We start from the raw sequence: 17,977 nt of genomic DNA on the forward strand, positions 1-17,977 counted from the left end.
GATTGTATGTGTAAGTACTTATCTATTTTGACAGACAAATTATTAGTGTCCTAGCTGTTGGTCGAGGTTGACATAAGGTAAGAGACGGTTGGTAGAGAAAAAAATATGCCGTTTTATAATATATTCGAATATTATATTGGACAGATACTAACATTGCCTTAGTCGAGCTCAATGCTCTTTAATATTGGGAACTTAGGATAGTTAAAAGGGTAGTGCTTCGGAATTTATGGTGGACCTACAGGAAGATGTTAATACTTGAACCAAAATTGTGTTTTGCTTCTCTCCAACCATATGTAATTATTTTTTAGAACCGAGTCTACAGCTAATTGATGTTTGTACATCTCCTAGTTCAAGGACATAGCATCTAAACATAGCACTTGGGTAAATGCAACACCTTTACTGTAGCTTTACTAGAAAACAAAGGCGTGGATGTCTGGCATAAATGCATTGTGTAATGACTTGTGTGATGTGTTGAAGACAATATTTTTGTGCTTACTCCGGATAATATTGCGTGACAACACATTCTTATTGATAACATATAATAACGAGGAGTACACCTTGAAGAGGCCTTATTTTGTTCCAAAAAATCATCTAATCTTGAACATAGAGCTGCGCTCTTTGCAATTGTTGGTATTACAAACAGCCACAAACCATCAACTCCCTCACCACCCCTGCAGCAATACACTTTCAATAAGTGCTGAAACGAGAGCTCGCTTCATGTTTTTACATAGCCAAAAAAAGTAAATAGTTCATCAGTTGGCATGGCAATGGCCATCTGTCATGCTTAGCACAGACATCCAGAGTGCCCGGCACCTGCCTGCACCTGAAATAAAGGGTTCAGTTACTGTCTGGGTGCCTGAGGTATGCCCGCCGTTATTGGAATTCCTCAAAAACAGATGTATAGAAAGTCCAAACTTCTACATCCGATGTGCATCTTCTCCATCCCATGCTAGGACAACTTCTGCTCGGCACGCCACTCTAATCCTCCTCGTCCCTCCACCACACCAAGCTGGCAGCTTGTAATCGCGGTGTATCATCGCGCAGTCCAGTCACTCCTTTGTTTAATTTCGCCGCTTGTTCTTATTTTCTGACATTTTTCCAATTTTTCTCTTTCCTTTCTCATTTTCTCTATACGATCTCGTCTTAGCACTAATCCACTGCTACGTCAAAGAGACATTCTTCCTCAACAACACAGGTATATTTTGAGCAAAATCTTTTGAGGCCATCACCATTCATCAAATTTTTGGTTTGAGCTTTCACAATGTCAGCCCAGGATCTTGAGGGCATCAAAGAGGCTCTTCTAGTAAGATCAACTTCATCCAATTTTGCTCTGCCTTCGATTGTCTACATCTAGAGATGCAGTGGCCTCATGAGAAAGGTAGATACAAAGAGCTGTTCTGACATTTCTCAATTCCAGGCTGAGCTCGGCAGAAGCAGGCAAGATGAACTTCCACTCAGCAACCAAGCTAAGCGGCCAACATATCTACCTGGAAGGTCTGGAACTAGCCATATTCCACAAGCTCGGAAAGAGAAGCTGGAGAGCAAGTGGGGAGGTAAGTCCATGAAGCGCTGGTACCAAAGCCTTGTTATATCTGATCACATCAAGTCAAAATTGTGGACGAAGAGAGTCAGCAAATGGAAGGCCTTGAGCTTGGCAATGCTCGTCCTTGGGCTACATTAACAAGCCATTATATGGCAAGCCATGCGGCTGAGTCGTAAGTCAAGGATGCCCCATTCGACAAAATTGTGCTCCAATCGTACTCATCTTCCATCCTCAATCCTAGAGCACCACCTCGATTCCGAAAGGAGACAAAGCCTGCCAGGACTTTTGCCGTCCCCAAGCCACCTTCATCCATCAGGTCCTCAGGGAGCATTAGCAAAGTTCCTGTGCCAACTTTGCCCCCTGCTTCAAACAGGAAGGTGCCCGCTAATCAGAACACGCAAGCCAACCGAGGAACGACGGCGAGAAGTAGCTCAAAGATGCCAGCAGCACCACCCGGCTCTAAAGTCCAAAACGCAACAGTTAAGCCATCTAATAGGCTCTCCAGCCAAGCAGAGCCCAAGCCAAATCCTTCTACACCGCTTCAAGTCCAAGAGCACATATTGTCTCTAGGCGACTGCGAAATTATCAATGAGTCGGATAGTTCCTCGTCTGAGATCAAATTCATGTTGAAAGTGCAACTTCAAAAGAACAAAGGTTTGCTGGCGATGCAGTTGCCAGACAAGGGTATATCGGTTCATGATGTCCTGACTCTTGGCGCCCCGGTGATACAAGGCCCATTCTGCCTAATCTCTAATGCTCAGCGAGAGCGCCTTTACAAGTTGAAATTTCGAACTTCTGCTGCTGCAGAAGGATTCCAATACTTACTAAAAAGTCTTCAGCAATCGGCTCTACTCTTCAGAGAAACTGGTCTTGTTTCTCCGAAGCAAACTCCAACACCGACTGCTAGTAAGGGGCCTACTGCTAGCAAGACGCCTACTGCCAGCAAGACGCCTACCGCCAACAAGATACCCACCGTTAACAAGACGCCTACTACCACCAAGACGCCTACTATCAACGAGACACCTGCTGCTAACAAGACACCTCCTGCTAACAAGACGCCAACTGCTAACAAGATGCCTACTGCTAACAAAGAGATTGCGGCTAGTTATCTAAATACGCCATCGAAAACTCAGTCTCAAGTAGCTCAAACAGTTCCGATAGGGGCTAATGATAGCGAGAAGACTCCCTTACAAACACCAACTTCCATCGAGGCATCCTTGCAGCGAGACACTCAAGAAAGCCTAGCCGGAGAGAGCCTAGTTGACACAGAGGATGGCTTTTGTTCCAATCCAGCACTCACCATCGAGGCTGCTGCAGATCACATGCAAGGCTTAGTTCAGCAAATACTGTCTGAAATCACGGCAGCCGGTATCAAAGTTCCTGAAAACGGTATTGACGAAATCGAATCAACGGCAATCTCTAACTGGATGGATCAAGGCTTCATGAAGACAGAGACACAGTCTGATGAGCTAAAGGAAGAACTTGCTGAACTTCTCCGACTGTTGGTTCGTATCAAAAGAAAGGTACAGTTCAGGCACGGGAGCAACCATGTAAACCCCGTGGCTATCTCAAGTGAAACGCTTCAAGATCTCCAGGAGATTGTCGAAAAGCCGAGCAAGAGGATCAAGTACACCCCTACCGATATTAAGGAGTTGAAAGCGCAGGCCGTGTCGCGCCAAGATAAGATCAAGGCTTCGGGCTTATATGAGATCCAAAAAGGTTCGCCTCCCAAAAAGAAAAAGGTTCAAAGCATAGCCAAACAAAAAGATCAGGTAATCTCTAGTTCTCATCCGAGGGCAGCCGGAGGACTTGCGACATCTCGATGGGCTTCTACAAGCGGTACGTTATGCCAGAGACAAGTATCGGTGATTGCATGCACTGACTCTGCTTCTAAAGAAATATCGGTCACAAGTGCAAAGCTAGAGGCTGTCAAGGAGCGGGCTGCCATACCTCCGAAAGCTGCAACGGCGGCGGCTGCTCCTATGAGCCTGAAATCGAACCCCAAAGGCCTAAGCTCCTCTCGGTGGGCGGACAAGCCCGTTGAGAATGAGGGCAAGTTTGCTGGTTTCTGATAGCAGCAATACCTGAAGGTGATATGGGTGGAGAGGGATATTGGTGGGTATAATTGGGATTTCTAACTGGTAGATCATAGTCGCGACTTTATATCTGAATGGAATATTGGAATGATGAAAGGGAACAGGCCTATCTTAATAGAGATGAGCCTTAGGCAACTCACTAGTGTGATTGAGGAAGGTTCTAAGTGTGTAACTATATACGAATGTAACTACTAGGTATGAGCTCGAGAAAATGGGCTGTGTAAAACGAGGTGAGCTTGATGCAGGCGCAGCGCAAATTCGTGTGAGTGATCCCGGTCTTGTATGGCGGCCATGCTGAGATGGCGGGTGTTTCAATCATTTTGTTTCAATTTTTGTCTACATCTTGACTGATACATGGAAAGAATCTGTTTTGTTTCCTCATCCAAGCCACCCTTGTCGCCTTCTGGGGCCAGGACTCGTGATACGAGGTCAACGACGTCTTGATAGCGGCGGAAGAAATAGAGCTCCTCCGCTGCATGAAGAACTTCTTGGACATGCTGTTTGTTGGCACCAGGTTCTAAAGGAAGAGTGATGGTTTGCTGAATCTAGAGAGGAAACAATTGGTCAAGATGGAGATCTAGGCTTAGGCCTGAGAAGGGGAGAGAGAATGTCGCAGATAATGGATGGGCTTACATTGCCATTCTCCACCTTGGCGCGGTAAGTGTTTTTTACGGCCTGGAACTCATCCTCTGTTTGGCCGGTGCGTCTGGACTTTTTCTCAACCTTGTCGTCTTCGGAGTCGGAGACTTGGATGTTGAAAAGGTCGTTCTCATCTGCGTCGGACATGGTTGGAAAGGGAAGATTGGATTGGACGATGGCGAATGTGCTGGATTAAGCGAGGTGAGTTTGGTGACAGAATCTGAAGCCGGGCTTATTGATTGGTGGGGGCTCTGCTATATCGCCTGCGGATTCTGGTGCGCTAGCGGCTGCAGGTATTAGTTTTTGTGAGAATCGAGATTGATAGTACATGCCAAGCAAACACTTATTTTGCTGAAACGAAACACAGCCGCTGAGCCACGCGGGTGGCTTAGAAGTTGAATCAGCTGGACCAACGTGGTGCCTTCTTTGGTATTTTTGCCGACGATGAAGTTGTTCAAGCAGCACCAAACATACATTTACTATTGCAAGGTAGCCCTGCTTAGCTACTTCATGGCGCAGGTTAAGGTACTCTCTGTGCTTAGTCATCGGATCGACCGGACGCATTTTCACCGAGCCGCGTAAGATGATTGGCCACCGCCGGCCCAGTCGCCTGTTCTTTCACATGGCCTTGATTCACACCAGCAGAGCTTCCAACCCAACTACGCCACGCCCAGCCCAATCAAATTGGAGGTCAGCAGCGCCCAAAAATATGCCAGCAAGCAAAACGAAGTGCCGCTGTCACTGCCGCCGGTCCAGAGGGGTTCCTGCAATATCGTGGCATTGGTCAGCCGTGGCGCAGTGAAGCAGATGCGATGCTGGACATGGACGGAGTAACTCTGGCCGGGACGGACTATGGAGCTGCAGTTAGCGCCAGATGGAGCTCCAAGCGCCCCTGGAAACTTGAAATCCGGTTGCAGCAGGCCATGACATGATACATATAACACATCGCCAAGCTCTCTGTCGTTCTCTTTTCCTCTTCATGCTGTAAAGCAGCGTGTTACGATTTCATCTACACCACCGCTGCTGCACCGCACTGTTGCTGCTACCATTCACCACCTCTTGCCAGCATAAAACACTTCTCCAAATGGCAGAGGTGCAGATCGACGATGCGGCCCCGGCCCACCCCCCGCAGCACACCTTTACGGGCATCCTCAACGACCTAGACCAGCAAACGCCACACAAGTACGACGGTGCTCCCCATAGCCATGACGAGACAGAAGGCCATGACAGGCATTCAGACAGGGCGTCATCGCACAGATGGTCCAAGGCCTCGTCGCTCGATATCGACAAGTCGCAGCCACAAGATTTCGATGGCGAGCTGTCGACGAACAATGAGCTGCCGTCTCCTGAAGTCCAGAAGATGATTGAGAATTACATTGTGCTGGACCGCCATGGCAAGTCGAAGACATTCAAGAGCCTATACATGGGCGAAAACAAAGCTAGACGGGTGCTCGTCATCTTTATTCGGCACTTCTTCTGCGGTGTACGCTACTTACTCCTGGCGATATCATTCAACCTTGCATACCTCATAGCTAACTTTGTTTTACATGTAGAACTGCCAGGAATATCTCCGCACTCTATCTGAAGCCATCACCCCCGATTCACTCCTCCGACTGCCCATCAGCACCTTCATCACCGTTGTGGGATGCGGTGACCCCGGCCTGATCGACATGTATGCCAAAGAAACGGGCTGCCAGTTCCCCATATATACAGACCCGACCCGGTCATTGTTCGACGCACTGGGCATGGTGAAGACCCTCCAAATGGGCACCAAGCCCGCATATGCAAAGAAGAGCACGTCAAGGGGAATTTTCGACAGCATTGTCCAGGGCCTAAAGCACGTGCCAAAAGGCCTGGCTCTCAAGTCTGGCGATCACCGACAGGTGGGCGGCGAGTTTCTCTACGAGCCGTTCCATGTCGCGACGCCCATCTCAACGCCGACACAGGAGCAGCCGCCCAAGTTTGGATCACTTGCCAAGCCGGAAACCAGCCAAGACAACGTCGAAGACGAGCGGGCTGAAGACAAGAGGATTACCTGGTGCCACAGGATGAAGACCACTAGGGATCATGTAGAGTTACCTGAGTTGATGGAGGTGCTGGGCCTGGACACTGCAACCCATAAGCCCGTGGTTAAGGACGAAAAGGACGAAAAGAGATGGGAGGAGGCTACGCGGAGTAGAAAGGGCACGGGTGTGACGATGGCCCCCGAGATGAAGAGGCTAAGCCTAGCTGCCCGTGCAAGCGTTGACCAGGCTCATGATCAGGCTCCTCATGAGCCGGTAGTGCTGGAGGACAAGTAAAGAAGCAAAAATTGGGCTGATTTGGAAAGCTTTTGTCTGCTTGTGCTAGTGGGTGTTTAGGGGTTATGGATTGCACCCCGTTGGATTCTTACACCTTACTAATGTATCATGTTTCTTTCTAATTTGATAGTTTCTCTCAGAGTGAAGCTGGTGCAGCATTTGCTTGGATTACATACAGTATAGTTTGGTTGTTTACGGGGTTTTCTAGGGGAAATGGCCTTGTTTTCGTCTATGTATATACCTATTTAAAGATTGCCTTTATTCATGAACCCAACTTCCGTCTTCTCTGCTCTGTACTAGCTCGTGCACTTGTAAGCTGTAGTCTACAATCTCTTTTCCATTAACCAAGTCATTCTCCGTAGCTCTCTTATCACCCTCTTCTATGGTCTGGACAATGCCTGCTCGGACATGTCTCTCTCTCAACCTCTTCCTGGCCACTTCGAAGTCCACCTCAACAAACCACAGCTCATCGAACAACAAGGCGGCATCGCGCCACACTTCTTTGTTCAGAGCCACATAGTTCCCCTCAATGACGACAATCCGATGAGTCGGCAGCACGGCAATGTCATTCTCCTTGGGGTCTTTAACGGCATGGTCAAAAGACGGCGCATAGATGGTTTCCGAAGGCGAAATGGGCCTTCTTAACGACTGCACCAGGGCATGAAACTTGTGAGCGTCAAAGGTATAAGGGGCGCCGCGGCGAGCATGAGCAGTTACCGGATCCGGCATGGCGGAGAGCTCGGCACGGGTGAGGTGGAAGCCGTCCATGGGGACGAAGATGGTTGGTGGAGGCGCATTTGGGGCATATGCGTTGGCGAGGGCGTTGAGTTTGTAGGTGATGGTTTGGGCCAGCGTTGTTTTGCCTGGTGGCTTGTTAGTGCTACATGATGCGTGGTGGTGAGACGAATGGGTGAGGGTTTATTCGGGGTGGACGTGCCTGAGCCTGGGATGCCACCGATTCCGATTACTGGATCAAGAGACGTTAGCAGAGAATATACATCAAAGAGCTGTTGTGAGTTTATCTAGACGGAAGCTGTGCAAAGTAAAAGATATATATCTGGCTCACTTACACAGGCGCTGGTCTCGAGGTATATTTAAGTAGCTCTTCCACACCTTGTCTACCAGTCTCTGTACTTGGAGCTCCATGCTAGCTTATCGACTTCATCTGTCTCCAAACGATCAAACAGTATGGCAAAGCCTCTTTGTCAGCTGCAGTCGTTGATTGTTGTATGAAAGGCTTCTGCCTGGGAGTCTGGCTTGGGACGAGATCGAGAGCGATCCAAAGCCCCGCCATATTTATCAGGGCAACCCCACGTCTCTCCACTGGGAAATTCTGGCCTGTCATGGCTGCAGGATGCTAACAGTATTGCTGCGACGATGTCCAATGGGGGCGGGTAGTATTTTGTATCATAATAGAATTACAGCTATCTGGTCAATTGGCTAAAATACAAGCTTGTTGGTGGATAAATGCTACCAGGGAGGTGGTGGTTATGCCGAGGATAGGCACCTCGAAACGGCATTGATGTCATACGCCCTTTTGGGATGGCGACACAAATAGCTAGTTGCTTTTCCATATTTACAGGCAGTGCATTTGACCTTTGACGCCATGCCTAATTTTGTCAGCACCCATGGCGGGGTTAGCCGCTGCAAAGCCGCATCTGCCAAAATTTTAGACCTGCACATTCAACATCGTACAAATCAGCCAAGATGGCAGCCCAAATTCCCACTGAAGCTCTCAAGGAGCTGAAAGGTGCGCATTGCTGTTGAACGCAGGCTTGTAGACGTGCGGTACATGCTGACTCTGTGCGCAAATCTCAGTGGCCGACGGTACCCAGCCGGCTGGCCAGGCTGGTAACGCGGCCAACGGCCAAGCCGAAGATGCACACGACGGCGAAGATTCCGAGGACGACGCTGAGGACGCCACTCCTGCGCCCGGCGCGGCCAAGAAGAAGAAGAAGAGAAAGCCCAAGAAGAAGAAGAAGAACCCCACCAGCCAGACCGAGCCCCCTCGTGTCATGGTCAGCCAGCTGTTCCCCAACAAGAACTTCCCCAAGGGCGAGGAAGTCGAGTACAAGGACGAGAACAACTACCGAACCACCAACGAGGAGAAGCGCCACCTGGACAACCTCAACAGCGAGTTCTTGGCCGACTACCGAGAGGCTGCTGAGATCCACCGACAGGTGCGACAGTATGCGCAAAAGGTCATCAAGCCCGGCCAGAGCCTGACCGAGATTGCCGAGACCATCGAGGACAGCGTCCGCGCACTGACGGGCCACTCCGGCCTGGAGGAGGGAGATGCCCTGAAGGCCGGCATGGGTTTCCCCTGCGGTCTGTCCTTGAACCACTGCGCGGCTCACTACACCCCCAACGCGGGCAACAAGATGGTGCTCCAGCAGAACGACGTCATGAAGGTGGATTTTGGCGTCCACGTCAACGGAAAGATTGTCGACTCTGCCTTTACAATGGCCTTTGAGCCCAAGTACGATCCTCTCCTCGCGGCCGTGCGAGCGGCCACCAACGCTGGTATTCGCGAGGCCGGCATCGACGCCCGCGTTGGCGAGATCGGCGGCGTCATCCAGGAAGTCATGGAGAGCTACGAGGTCGAGATTGACGGCACGACCTACCCAGTCAAGAGTATCCGCAACCTGACGGGCCACACCATTCTGCCGTACAGCATCCACGGTACCAAGGCCGTGCCCATTGTCAAGAGCAACGACCAGACCAAGATGGAGGAAGGCGACGTGTTTGCCATTGAGACATTTGGCAGCACGGGCAACGGCTATGTCCGCGACGACGGCGAAGTTTCGCATTATGCAAAGGTTGGCGACGTGTCGCACGTCGACCTGCGATTGAGCTCGGCCAAGTCCCTGCTTAATGTGATTAACAAGAACTTTGGAACGCTGCCGTTCTGCCGACGATACCTCGACCGCCTTGGCCAGGAGAAGTATCTTCTCGGTGTAAGTCTATATATCTTAATCGCCTTTATTGCTAAAGAAAAATGCAGCGCTGACATGACATTTTCTCTTTCTTCGTGGAACAGCTCAACAGCCTGGTGCAGAACGACATTGTCGAGGCGTACCCGCCCTTGGTTGATAAGAAGGGCTCGTACACTGCTCAGTATGAGCATGTAAGTTGACTACCTCTTCTTTTTACCGTCATGGCCGAAATGACATGGTGGCTAATTTTGCGCTCTTTAGACTATCCTTATTCGACCCACCGTGAAGGAGGTCATCAGCCGCGGAGACGATTACTGATGGCAGTTCAAGATGGAATCTGGAATATGACGTTCTTGATAGCTAGCTAGTCAGTGCTCAAAAAGGTAAAAGAAATAAGAAAAGGTGGATTGTATTGGTATAGTGGCAATAAGTGCAATTATAGCTATAGTAATAGCTATAGTTTCAGCAAAAGTGGGGAGAGAGACATATAAACTATAAGAATAAATTACACAAAGAGATTTACAACATTTTGAAATGAAGTTGTTTGTAAAATAACTTAAAATAGCTCCCAGGCCTTGTAAAATTTCCATCTCTCTCTAGTTATCATTTATTCACATATACAAGTAAATATACATATATATTTCTAATCTAGTAATAATCAGCTATCCATCTCTTTCAGCAGGGCAGACGATATGACCGGCTCTCCTGAAAGTGGCTGCGCGGTATAGTCCTTCAAGATGCTCAAATCCGTAACCGAGTATGACATGCCAAACCGATAGCCCCGGCCAACACGCAGCGGCGCAATCAAATGCACCTCCTCGCCAAACACCTCCGGGATCTTCGCCTCAGCCGACCCAGCCCAGACGTCCACGATATTGAGGTTATCCGTCAGGGACATTGTGAGCTCGTCCACCGCCGGTCTGTCCTGACGGCGGGCCACAAGCTGAGGAAAGTAGCGGCGCATCACAGTAGGGCGGTTGAAGACGGTCCTCGGATCGACAACCTTCTCTTCAAGCTGGATGCGGGCCGTCGCAATCCGCTCTCCGTGCGCTGACACGCTGGCGCCGAAGCGACTTCCCGGCGCAAGAGACGCGGCAGCCGGTCCAGGAGCCGAGAAGGTTCGCGTTTGAAAGACGCTGGCGTGCTTTTTGGGGAAGCCCTGTGCCCAGCCACGCGCAATGGCAGCATCGTTGTCGACAAAGATGTACGGACAGTAGTTTACTGGTTTGCCTTCAAAGATGGCTTCGACTAGGATGAAGGCCTCACGGTACTGGTAGCGCGCAGGGTCTGTCAGCTCATCGTCGGAGCCGGTGAACTGCCAGTCGAGAAACCACAAGAAGGCACGGCCGGCTGAAGACTCGTCCACGGTGAGACCGGGTGGGAGGAGAGCGGCGATGGCTTTTGGGTCTGTCCAGTACTCGATGGCCATGCAGTCGCTTGAGTAGTGCCATGGGGGAGGGGATACTAGGGAGGACTTTCCTGCTGGAGAGAGGGGGACTGAGAATCCGTTGAGCATGGTGTATATATGTGTATATATATATGTTTAGAGAGAGAGAGAGAGAGAGAGAGAGATTATATATGAATGAAGTTATATAGGTTCAAAACGAGCAAAAAGACCGGTGCAATAGATATATGTGTGTATGTGTGTGTATGTGTATGTATATATATGTCTGTTAGAAGCAAGCAGTGTTGTTCAGTATTGTTCTTAGCCAAGAAGTGAGCACAACCGCTCTTTTATAAAAGAAGAGTTACATTGTCTGGCAAGTCTATTGAATAATCAAGTATTGTAACGTAGAATTAAAAAGAATCACAGGCCATTCTGGAGATAGCCACACGAATACACGAACATTTGGTCAGGCACACTCTGCAAAGAGGCAATTGAATTATTAAGAATTATCAAGAATTATTAAAAGGAATAGTAGCATGCAATTCTGATTACTTTTATCTTTATGAGAATAGTTCACGAAGCATCGGGCGTGTGGGGCCGCACACCGGGCACATACACGAATATACGGACGATCGGGCGGGTGGCGTACTTTAGACCGACTGAGGCAAGTAGATTGTCAAGAGAAATGGCGACAAGAGACTGGCTGCCTTGAAGTACACACATTGGGTCCGATAAAGAGATCTGGCCGCTGTTAACAGCATTTTCGAAGGCGCGGACGGCGGCTTTGCATTTGTAGGGCTCTCTTGAGCTGGCCTTTCTGCTACAAGAGGTTCATAGAATTGCTACTGTTGTGATTGATTGATTCACTTGGTGGTTATCAACTTTAAGACGCTGACTACAGTTTCTTTGAAGGAAATATTGATGATGATTCTGTTAACTATGAGCTGAGAATAAGATCCCAAGCAGAAACGAACAAATTCGTCCTAGCTATTCTACTTATTAGCAGAAAACTTTCAATATCAAGAAATAGCGGGGCCAAGCTCAGAGGGCGGGATCACCAACTAAACCACCGTAGGGCTGCAAGATCATTAGCGGGATATGACGCTGTATAGCTTCATTCTCAGTAATAAGTAATAATAATAAAATTCCTTCAGCCTTCCAAATGCGCCCGTCAAGTCCCGTCAACTAGAACCTGCACTAGCCCTATTCCGCCAGTTCCGAGTAGAACGAGTCACCGTGTATTTCCTATGACAACATAACACACAACGGGGACTAACTCTTAGCGCCCGAAGGGGAGAAGCTTCCTATATCGCAGGATGGATATTAAAGTCGTCATTCATGTGTAGCTCAGACTTGTGAAGCCTTTAGTCCTCCCATACAAATAGAGTAGCTCCATCTTCCTGAATAACAAAACCCATTTGACAAATTTCAAAGAACTCAACTCACATCTTCTTCTTCCAGCCATGACCAAAGACACAGTTGACATTCTCATCGATTCACTCAAGGCCGCAGGAGTCAAATACGTCTTCGGCGTCCCTGGCGCCAAGATCGACTCCGTCTTCAACGCCCTGATCGACCATCCAGACATCAAGCTCGTCGTCTGCCGGCACGAGCAGAATGCCGCCTTCATAGCCGCCGCCATGGGCAAAGTGACTGGCCTTCCCGGCGTTTGCATCGCCACGTCCGGCCCGGGCACCAGCAATCTCGTCACCGGCCTGGTCACCGCGACGGACGAAGGCGCGCCGGTCGTGGCCATCGTGGGAAGCGTCAAGCGGTCTCAGTCGCTGCAAAGAACGCACCAGAGCCTGCGCGGCGTCGACCTGCTCGCCCCCGTCACAAAAAAGGTCGTATCGGCCGTGGTCGAGGACCAGGTTGCCGAGATCATGCTGGATGCCTTTCGAGTCGCGGCAGCGTCTCCTCCCGGCGCCACGGCCGTGAGCCTGCCCATCGACCTGATGACGCCCGTCAAGAGCACGTCCGCCGTCTCGGCATTCCCGGCAGCATGCTTCGCGCCCCCAAAGTACGGCAAATCCCCAGAGGCATCCCTCCAAGCAGCCGCGCAGCTCATCTCCGCAGCCAAAGCCCCCGTCGTGTTTCTCGGCATGCGGGTGTCTGAATCAGACGAAACCATCAATGCTGTGCATGGCTTCCTCAGGAAACACCCCGTGCCGGTTGTCGAGACGTTTCAAGCTGCCGGGGCCATCTCCAAGGAGCTCGTCCACCTTTTCTACGGTCGAATCGGTCTCTTCAGCAACCAGCCGGGCGACCAGCTGCTGCAGCACGCCGACCTGGTCATTGCCGTCGGGCTGGATCAAGCAGAATACGATGCAAACATGTGGAACGCGCGCAATACGACAATCCTGCATGTGGACATCCAACCAGCTGACGTTGTTGCTCATTACGTGCCCAGGATTGAGCTCGTCGGGTCTCTGGCCGATAACATCTCAGATCTCACGGGCAGGCTGGACACAGTAGCTCGTCTCCAGCTCACCGAGGCAGGGGAGGCCATTCGGACGAACATGTGGGAATGGGTGAACAGCCCCGAGGCATTAGGACGATCCACCGGACCCGTGCATCCACTGCACTTCATCCGGCTCTTCCAGAGCATGATTGATCCGTCCACGACGGTTATATCCGACGTGGGAAGCGTCTATATCTGGCTGTGTCGGTATTTCTACTCCTACGCACGCAGGACCTTCCTCATGTCAAACGTACAGCAGACATTGGGCGTAGCGCTGCCTTGGGCCATTGGCGTCTCTCTCAGCCAGACGCCCCCATCCTCCAAAAAGGTGGTTAGCATCAGCGGCGATGGCGGCTTCATGTTCAGCAGCCAGGAGCTGGTCACTGCCGTTCAGCAGGGCTGCAACATCACGCACTTCATCTGGAACGACGGCAAGTACAACATGGTCGAGTTCCAAGAAGTAAACAAGTACGGCCGCAGCTCTGGCGTCGATCTTGGAGGAGTCGACTTTGTCAAGCTTGCCGACTCGATGGGCGCCAAGGGGCTGCGTGTAACCAGTGCGGGAGACCTGGAGGCTGTCATGAAAGAAGCCTTGGCCTACGATGGTGTCTGTCTTGTGGATGTGGAGATTGATTACAGTCAGAACCACAACCTGATGAGGACTTTGGTCTCATCTGATGTATCATAATCAGAAGGAATCTACTAGAGGTAATTACGGTTTGTTTTAATTGAAAGATACTCCATTAGTCTAGTTGGCAACCGTTACACAAGAAAACAAGATCCGCAAACCTGAGATAACGCGCAAGACTCTGTATGAGGACATACGCTCTTCAGGGTTAGTAGCTGTGTAGTAGCCACACTAAGCACCTTCCCGTGGGTCTAGCTTTCAGGAACCAACTAAGAGTCAGGAATTGGTCTAAACGTGTGATGTCATTGTACAACTCGCCCAACTCAACTACGCCAATCGGTGTTTATAAGAGCACATAGTCGCCAACATCTGCAGCCCCGTTCAACCTTGCATCATAGCCCTTGCTGCAGTTTCTTTCGCCCGCCTACTTGGTTTCTTTAATTATATAGCCCCAAGCCAAATCGTCAAAGATGGTGCCAAATGAGCTGTACCAGTACTCTGTCCTCTCCGCCCTCATGAGTGGCGCCGCAACATCTGGTGTGCCCCTGTCGCACATCTTAAGCCACGGGAACCACGGCCTAGGTACATTTCAGAGACTGGAAGGGGAGATGATTGTCCTCGACGGATCGGCGTACCAGATGAAGTCTGATGGATCTGTGATACCCAACCTTGAAAGAGACCATGGTGATCAGATAATCCCTTTTGCCATGGTTACTTGCTTTCAACCCTCTGTTACTGAGACCATCATCTTCGACAGCAAGCAAGACCTCGCGGACAAAATATCAGCTTTACTTCCCAGAACGCAGAACCACTTTCTCGCGTTTAGGATAGACGGAGTGTTTGAGCAAGTCGGCGTCCGAACAGTCGGCGGTCAACTATCACCGCACGAAAGCCTCACTGATGTCGGCAAACGTCAAGCAACGCACACTTTTCCATCAATAAGGGGGTCAATCATAGGATTCCGCTCGCCGGCATATTTCCAAGGCATCAGCGTCGCCGGTGACCATATGCATCTGATTTCCGAGGATAGAAAGTTTGGAGGGCATTTGCAGGCTTGTCGGGCAACTGAGCAGGTAACACTTAGAGCGGTGGCTATTCAACGCCTCGATCTGCAGTTGCCAAAGGATGATGATTTCAGGGATGCCAATCTCGGAGTTGACGATGAAGGGATTCAGGCTGTTGAGGGCTAGACATTTCTTTATATATATATATATATATATATATATATATATATATATATTTCAAGAGAGAGAGTTTTGCCCTTGAATCGCATACCAATTCTTCTGTTCAAGAGCAGGCTGGCGTGATGGAGACGGTAATATCTTCTATGCATCAGCGCATGTCCCAGACTTGGAGGAGTCTGCAGATCTGCTAGGGGTTTCAGTTCCATTAATGAATGTAACTACTTTGATGCCTGGGGGGAACTATCTTGAGTGGATTGATGGGGCTGGGGCTGCCGAAGAAGACCCCTGGAAGTATGGCTATGCATCATTCACCAAGACGATGGAGTCATCATCTTAGCCCTTGAGTGACAAGCCACCTGTGGAGAATATGTTCCTTGCATAGGAAAACAAAATAAGAATATCTTTGGTAGAGTACACGAGGTAGGAGAAGGCATGATGTTCTTAGCTACAGCAAGCTAAATCGACAAATTAATGAAACCTGGTAGACAGTGCATAAGCACAGTATCTATGCAAGAATCGTATAGTTCGTATAGCTTAGCTTGCTAAGGCTGCAGAAGCCAAGATACTCGAGGCGTCTAAGATCTCCTCCTGGAGTATCTCTGCATGTCCTCGGTAGTATACTGGCCATTCGATGCTCATACATTGACCTTTGTAGCGGCCCGGTTAACCCGGCATATGCATTTATGAGCAAGCACAAGAACAGGGCGTCTCTAGCTTCCGCGGCGTGGCGCGCAAATACCTTTTGAGGTCGTTTACTTGCGTATACGTAGGTGATATCTGAGATGGATGTGGTGAGCATTGGAGTTGCTTACGAATGTCGCATAAGCAACCGAGGTAGCAATATCATGCTCATTTCGCTCCATATGCACAAATCCTTATATACCAAAGACTTGACGGTGGAACAACGATTAACGTACAATACTCACATAGGCTTTTTTTTCTTCTTTAGCCACTCCTATACGGTCTAGTTTAGAGAGATGCCGCTGTATCAAGTAGAACATTCTGACCCCTTGACAAGGGCAGAAAAGGACGAGCTGGCAGCAAAAATAACAGACATTCACAAGACTACATATGGTACTCCTACGCCTTTTATAAGTGTGGTTTTCGAAGACATCTCAAAGACGGATTTCTACGAAGGAGGAGTACTAGTACGATAAACTTGATGAATCCCAAGCTACACAGTTTAACCGTAGCTGCCTGCTAATGGGGAACACAGAAACCAGGCTACAATCGTATATTTGCCATTGTGCGAATAGGAGGATCTCGGACAACAAAAGTCTTCAACGAGCTTTGTGTTAAGCTTTCCAATGCTTGGCGTGAGGTCATCTCCAGGAACGATTCTGCGACTAGCAACGTAGAGCGAAAATTGGCTGGTGCATTTGTGCTAAGAAGCATCAACGCGATGTGGGAGCACGGCTTTATTCTGCCCGAGGTTAGGTTTCTTCCCATGGACTACCTACAGCTCTATATATAAGTAGAGGGTGCTGCTCAAGTATGTCGTATAAACACCGATGCTAACACTCTCAACTGACCTAGCCCGGCCAAGATAAGGAGTAGTTTGAGCAGAACAAAACGGAATTCCGCGAAAGGGCTAGGTCTGGAGACGGCACAATGATGCGACTTTTGAAGGAATTGGGCGTTTCTCTTGAAGAGTGAATAGCTAGATTTTCATCAGTTCCATTAGGCGACAGCAGTGCAGCGGAGAGAAAACAAATAAACTACAAGAATAGGCTACATATCAAAAGAGACTACGTCGTAGACTAGGTACGATCCTCTCTAGTGGCCAATCCGAACTGCATTTCAATTATTCACTGAATGAGTACGCGGCGGCAATACAACGGTACTAGTGGTGTAATAGAATCTCATACCAGCAATGCCTTATCTCTGATGCGGGGGTGCTCCAGCCCGTCGCCCGAATGCCCGGCATTAGATCGATCTAGAAACAGCCGCTGCCCTCCCCCCGGATCGAGGACCGCCATCCAGCGTTCCATCATCTCCATGGATTTCCATGGCTTGTGCAGCCGAGCTCCAATGAGCCGGCGTCGGTGACACTGAGGATCGCTGGCCCAGCCACAGCCCGGCTTGCCACTGCCTTGCACGGAGCAGCCGTCTTCGCCACAGAAGCGTCTGGGGCCGATGCCTGCCTGCCCTGCAGACCTTGGGATTTAAGGCTTAGGACCGCTGGAGCCGAGAGTGTGTGGCCGGACCGCAGCTGCCCTTTTCCCAGCTGCCCCTTCCCCCTCTCGTACTTACCGATTCCCGCACCGCCGATATCCAATCAGATCCACTTCCGGAATCCACCGCTCCGAAGATTTCTCGCTCTATCGAGGCTGGACTAGCCGTTTGCGGGCTGCGTCATGCCCTTTGCGGCTTAGCCCTGCGATAGCGAGCTTACTAAGGCCAACGGAGGCCCTGGCAAAAAGACTTTTTCCGCATGTCGCTTGCTCCGATACCGAATAGGCTCCTCTTTGCCAGCGCCGTTCACATGCGCGGCTATCCATCAAGCTCCTAACAGCGAGAAAAACCCTCACGGGCTTACTAGAAGATTTTTTACCTTTTTCCTCCTCCGCAGACACTATATAGAAATTCCCACCCCCGGGTTTTCTCGTTTCAATCTCTGTTTTGATCTTCATTCTCCAAAGATCTGTTCTTGCATAGACGGCAATTTCCTTTTGTTTTCAATTCACTCCAAGACATTGCTGAAACGCAGTGCGGACGTCATTGCCTGAACCGGCGCCCGGGAAAAAAAAAAAAAAAAAAAAAAAAAAGAGTCACAGCGTCGAGGCACGCGACTGGGTTGATC

General features: G+C 49.8%; 9 protein-coding genes across 9 annotated transcripts; 6 read left to right on the plus strand and 3 right to left on the minus strand.

Moving 5' to 3' along the window:
* Window positions 1–1,261: 1,261 nt before the first annotated feature.
* TrAFT101_006176 (uncharacterized protein) lies at window positions 1,262–3,615 on the plus strand (the record flags this gene model as incomplete). Its single annotated transcript, XM_066127673.1, has 5 exons — window positions 1,262–1,303; window positions 1,418–1,553; window positions 1,607–1,715; window positions 1,785–3,382; window positions 3,440–3,615. 5 exons carry the CDS (start codon window positions 1,262–1,264, stop codon window positions 3,613–3,615), a joined length of 2,061 nt encoding a protein of 686 aa, XP_065983786.1.
* A 152-nt stretch (window positions 3,616–3,767) lies between these two features.
* TrAFT101_006177 (uncharacterized protein) lies at window positions 3,768–4,702 on the minus strand. Its single transcript, XM_024900167.2, has 2 exons — window positions 4,273–4,702; window positions 3,768–4,184 (listed from the first exon to the last, which is right to left on the minus strand). The coding sequence occupies exons 1-2, from the start codon at window positions 4,423–4,425 to the stop codon at window positions 3,951–3,953; spliced, it is 387 nt and encodes a 128-aa protein (XP_024760703.1). The 5' UTR covers window positions 4,426–4,702; the 3' UTR covers window positions 3,768–3,950.
* A 219-nt stretch (window positions 4,703–4,921) lies between these two features.
* Window positions 4,922–7,228, plus strand: TrAFT101_006178 (uncharacterized protein). Its single transcript, XM_024900291.2, has 2 exons — window positions 4,922–5,761; window positions 5,832–7,228. The coding sequence occupies exons 1-2, from the start codon at window positions 5,363–5,365 to the stop codon at window positions 6,576–6,578; spliced, it is 1,146 nt and encodes a 381-aa protein (XP_024760705.2). The 5' UTR covers window positions 4,922–5,362; the 3' UTR covers window positions 6,579–7,228.
* On the minus strand, window positions 6,772–7,862 carry TrAFT101_006179 (uncharacterized protein). Its single transcript, XM_024909874.2, has 3 exons — window positions 7,649–7,862; window positions 7,516–7,545; window positions 6,772–7,441 (listed from the first exon to the last, which is right to left on the minus strand). The coding sequence occupies exons 1-3, from the start codon at window positions 7,722–7,724 to the stop codon at window positions 6,837–6,839; spliced, it is 711 nt and encodes a 236-aa protein (XP_024760706.1). The 5' UTR covers window positions 7,725–7,862; the 3' UTR covers window positions 6,772–6,836.
* Window positions 7,863–8,249: 387 nt separating this feature from the next.
* Window positions 8,250–10,084, plus strand: TrAFT101_006180 (uncharacterized protein). Its single transcript, XM_024909875.2, has 4 exons — window positions 8,250–8,328; window positions 8,397–9,535; window positions 9,619–9,705; window positions 9,776–10,084. Exons 1-4 carry the CDS (start codon window positions 8,286–8,288, stop codon window positions 9,830–9,832), a joined length of 1,326 nt encoding a protein of 441 aa, XP_024760707.1. The 5' UTR covers window positions 8,250–8,285; the 3' UTR covers window positions 9,833–10,084.
* An 88-nt stretch (window positions 10,085–10,172) lies between these two features.
* On the minus strand, window positions 10,173–11,332 carry TrAFT101_006181 (uncharacterized protein; the record flags this gene model as incomplete). Its single annotated transcript, XM_024906733.2, has 2 exons — window positions 10,173–11,011; window positions 11,326–11,332. The coding sequence occupies 2 exons, from the start codon at window positions 11,330–11,332 to the stop codon at window positions 10,173–10,175; spliced, it is 846 nt and encodes a 281-aa protein (XP_024760708.2).
* A 735-nt stretch (window positions 11,333–12,067) lies between these two features.
* TrAFT101_006182 (uncharacterized protein) lies at window positions 12,068–14,147 on the plus strand. Its single transcript, XM_066127674.1, has 2 exons — window positions 12,068–12,287; window positions 12,363–14,147. Exon 2 carries the CDS (start codon window positions 12,365–12,367, stop codon window positions 14,048–14,050), a length of 1,686 nt encoding a protein of 561 aa, XP_065983787.1. The 5' UTR covers window positions 12,068–12,287; window positions 12,363–12,364; the 3' UTR covers window positions 14,051–14,147.
* Window positions 14,148–14,319: 172 nt separating this feature from the next.
* TrAFT101_006183 (uncharacterized protein) lies at window positions 14,320–15,706 on the plus strand. The gene has a single exon (XM_024908223.2). It carries the CDS (start codon window positions 14,461–14,463, stop codon window positions 15,178–15,180), a length of 720 nt encoding a protein of 239 aa, XP_024760710.1. The 5' UTR covers window positions 14,320–14,460; the 3' UTR covers window positions 15,181–15,706.
* Window positions 15,707–16,151: 445 nt separating this feature from the next.
* TrAFT101_006184 (uncharacterized protein) lies at window positions 16,152–16,731 on the plus strand (the record flags this gene model as incomplete). Its single annotated transcript, XM_024905663.2, has 3 exons — window positions 16,152–16,322; window positions 16,391–16,606; window positions 16,711–16,731. The coding sequence occupies 3 exons, from the start codon at window positions 16,152–16,154 to the stop codon at window positions 16,729–16,731; spliced, it is 408 nt and encodes a 135-aa protein (XP_024760711.2).
* Between the last annotated feature and the right edge of the window lie 1,246 nt (window positions 16,732–17,977).

Source organism: Trichoderma asperellum, chromosome 3 (genome assembly GCF_020647865.1).
Source record: "Trichoderma asperellum chromosome 3, complete sequence".
Taxonomy (NCBI): Eukaryota; Fungi; Ascomycota; class Sordariomycetes; order Hypocreales; family Hypocreaceae; genus Trichoderma; species Trichoderma asperellum.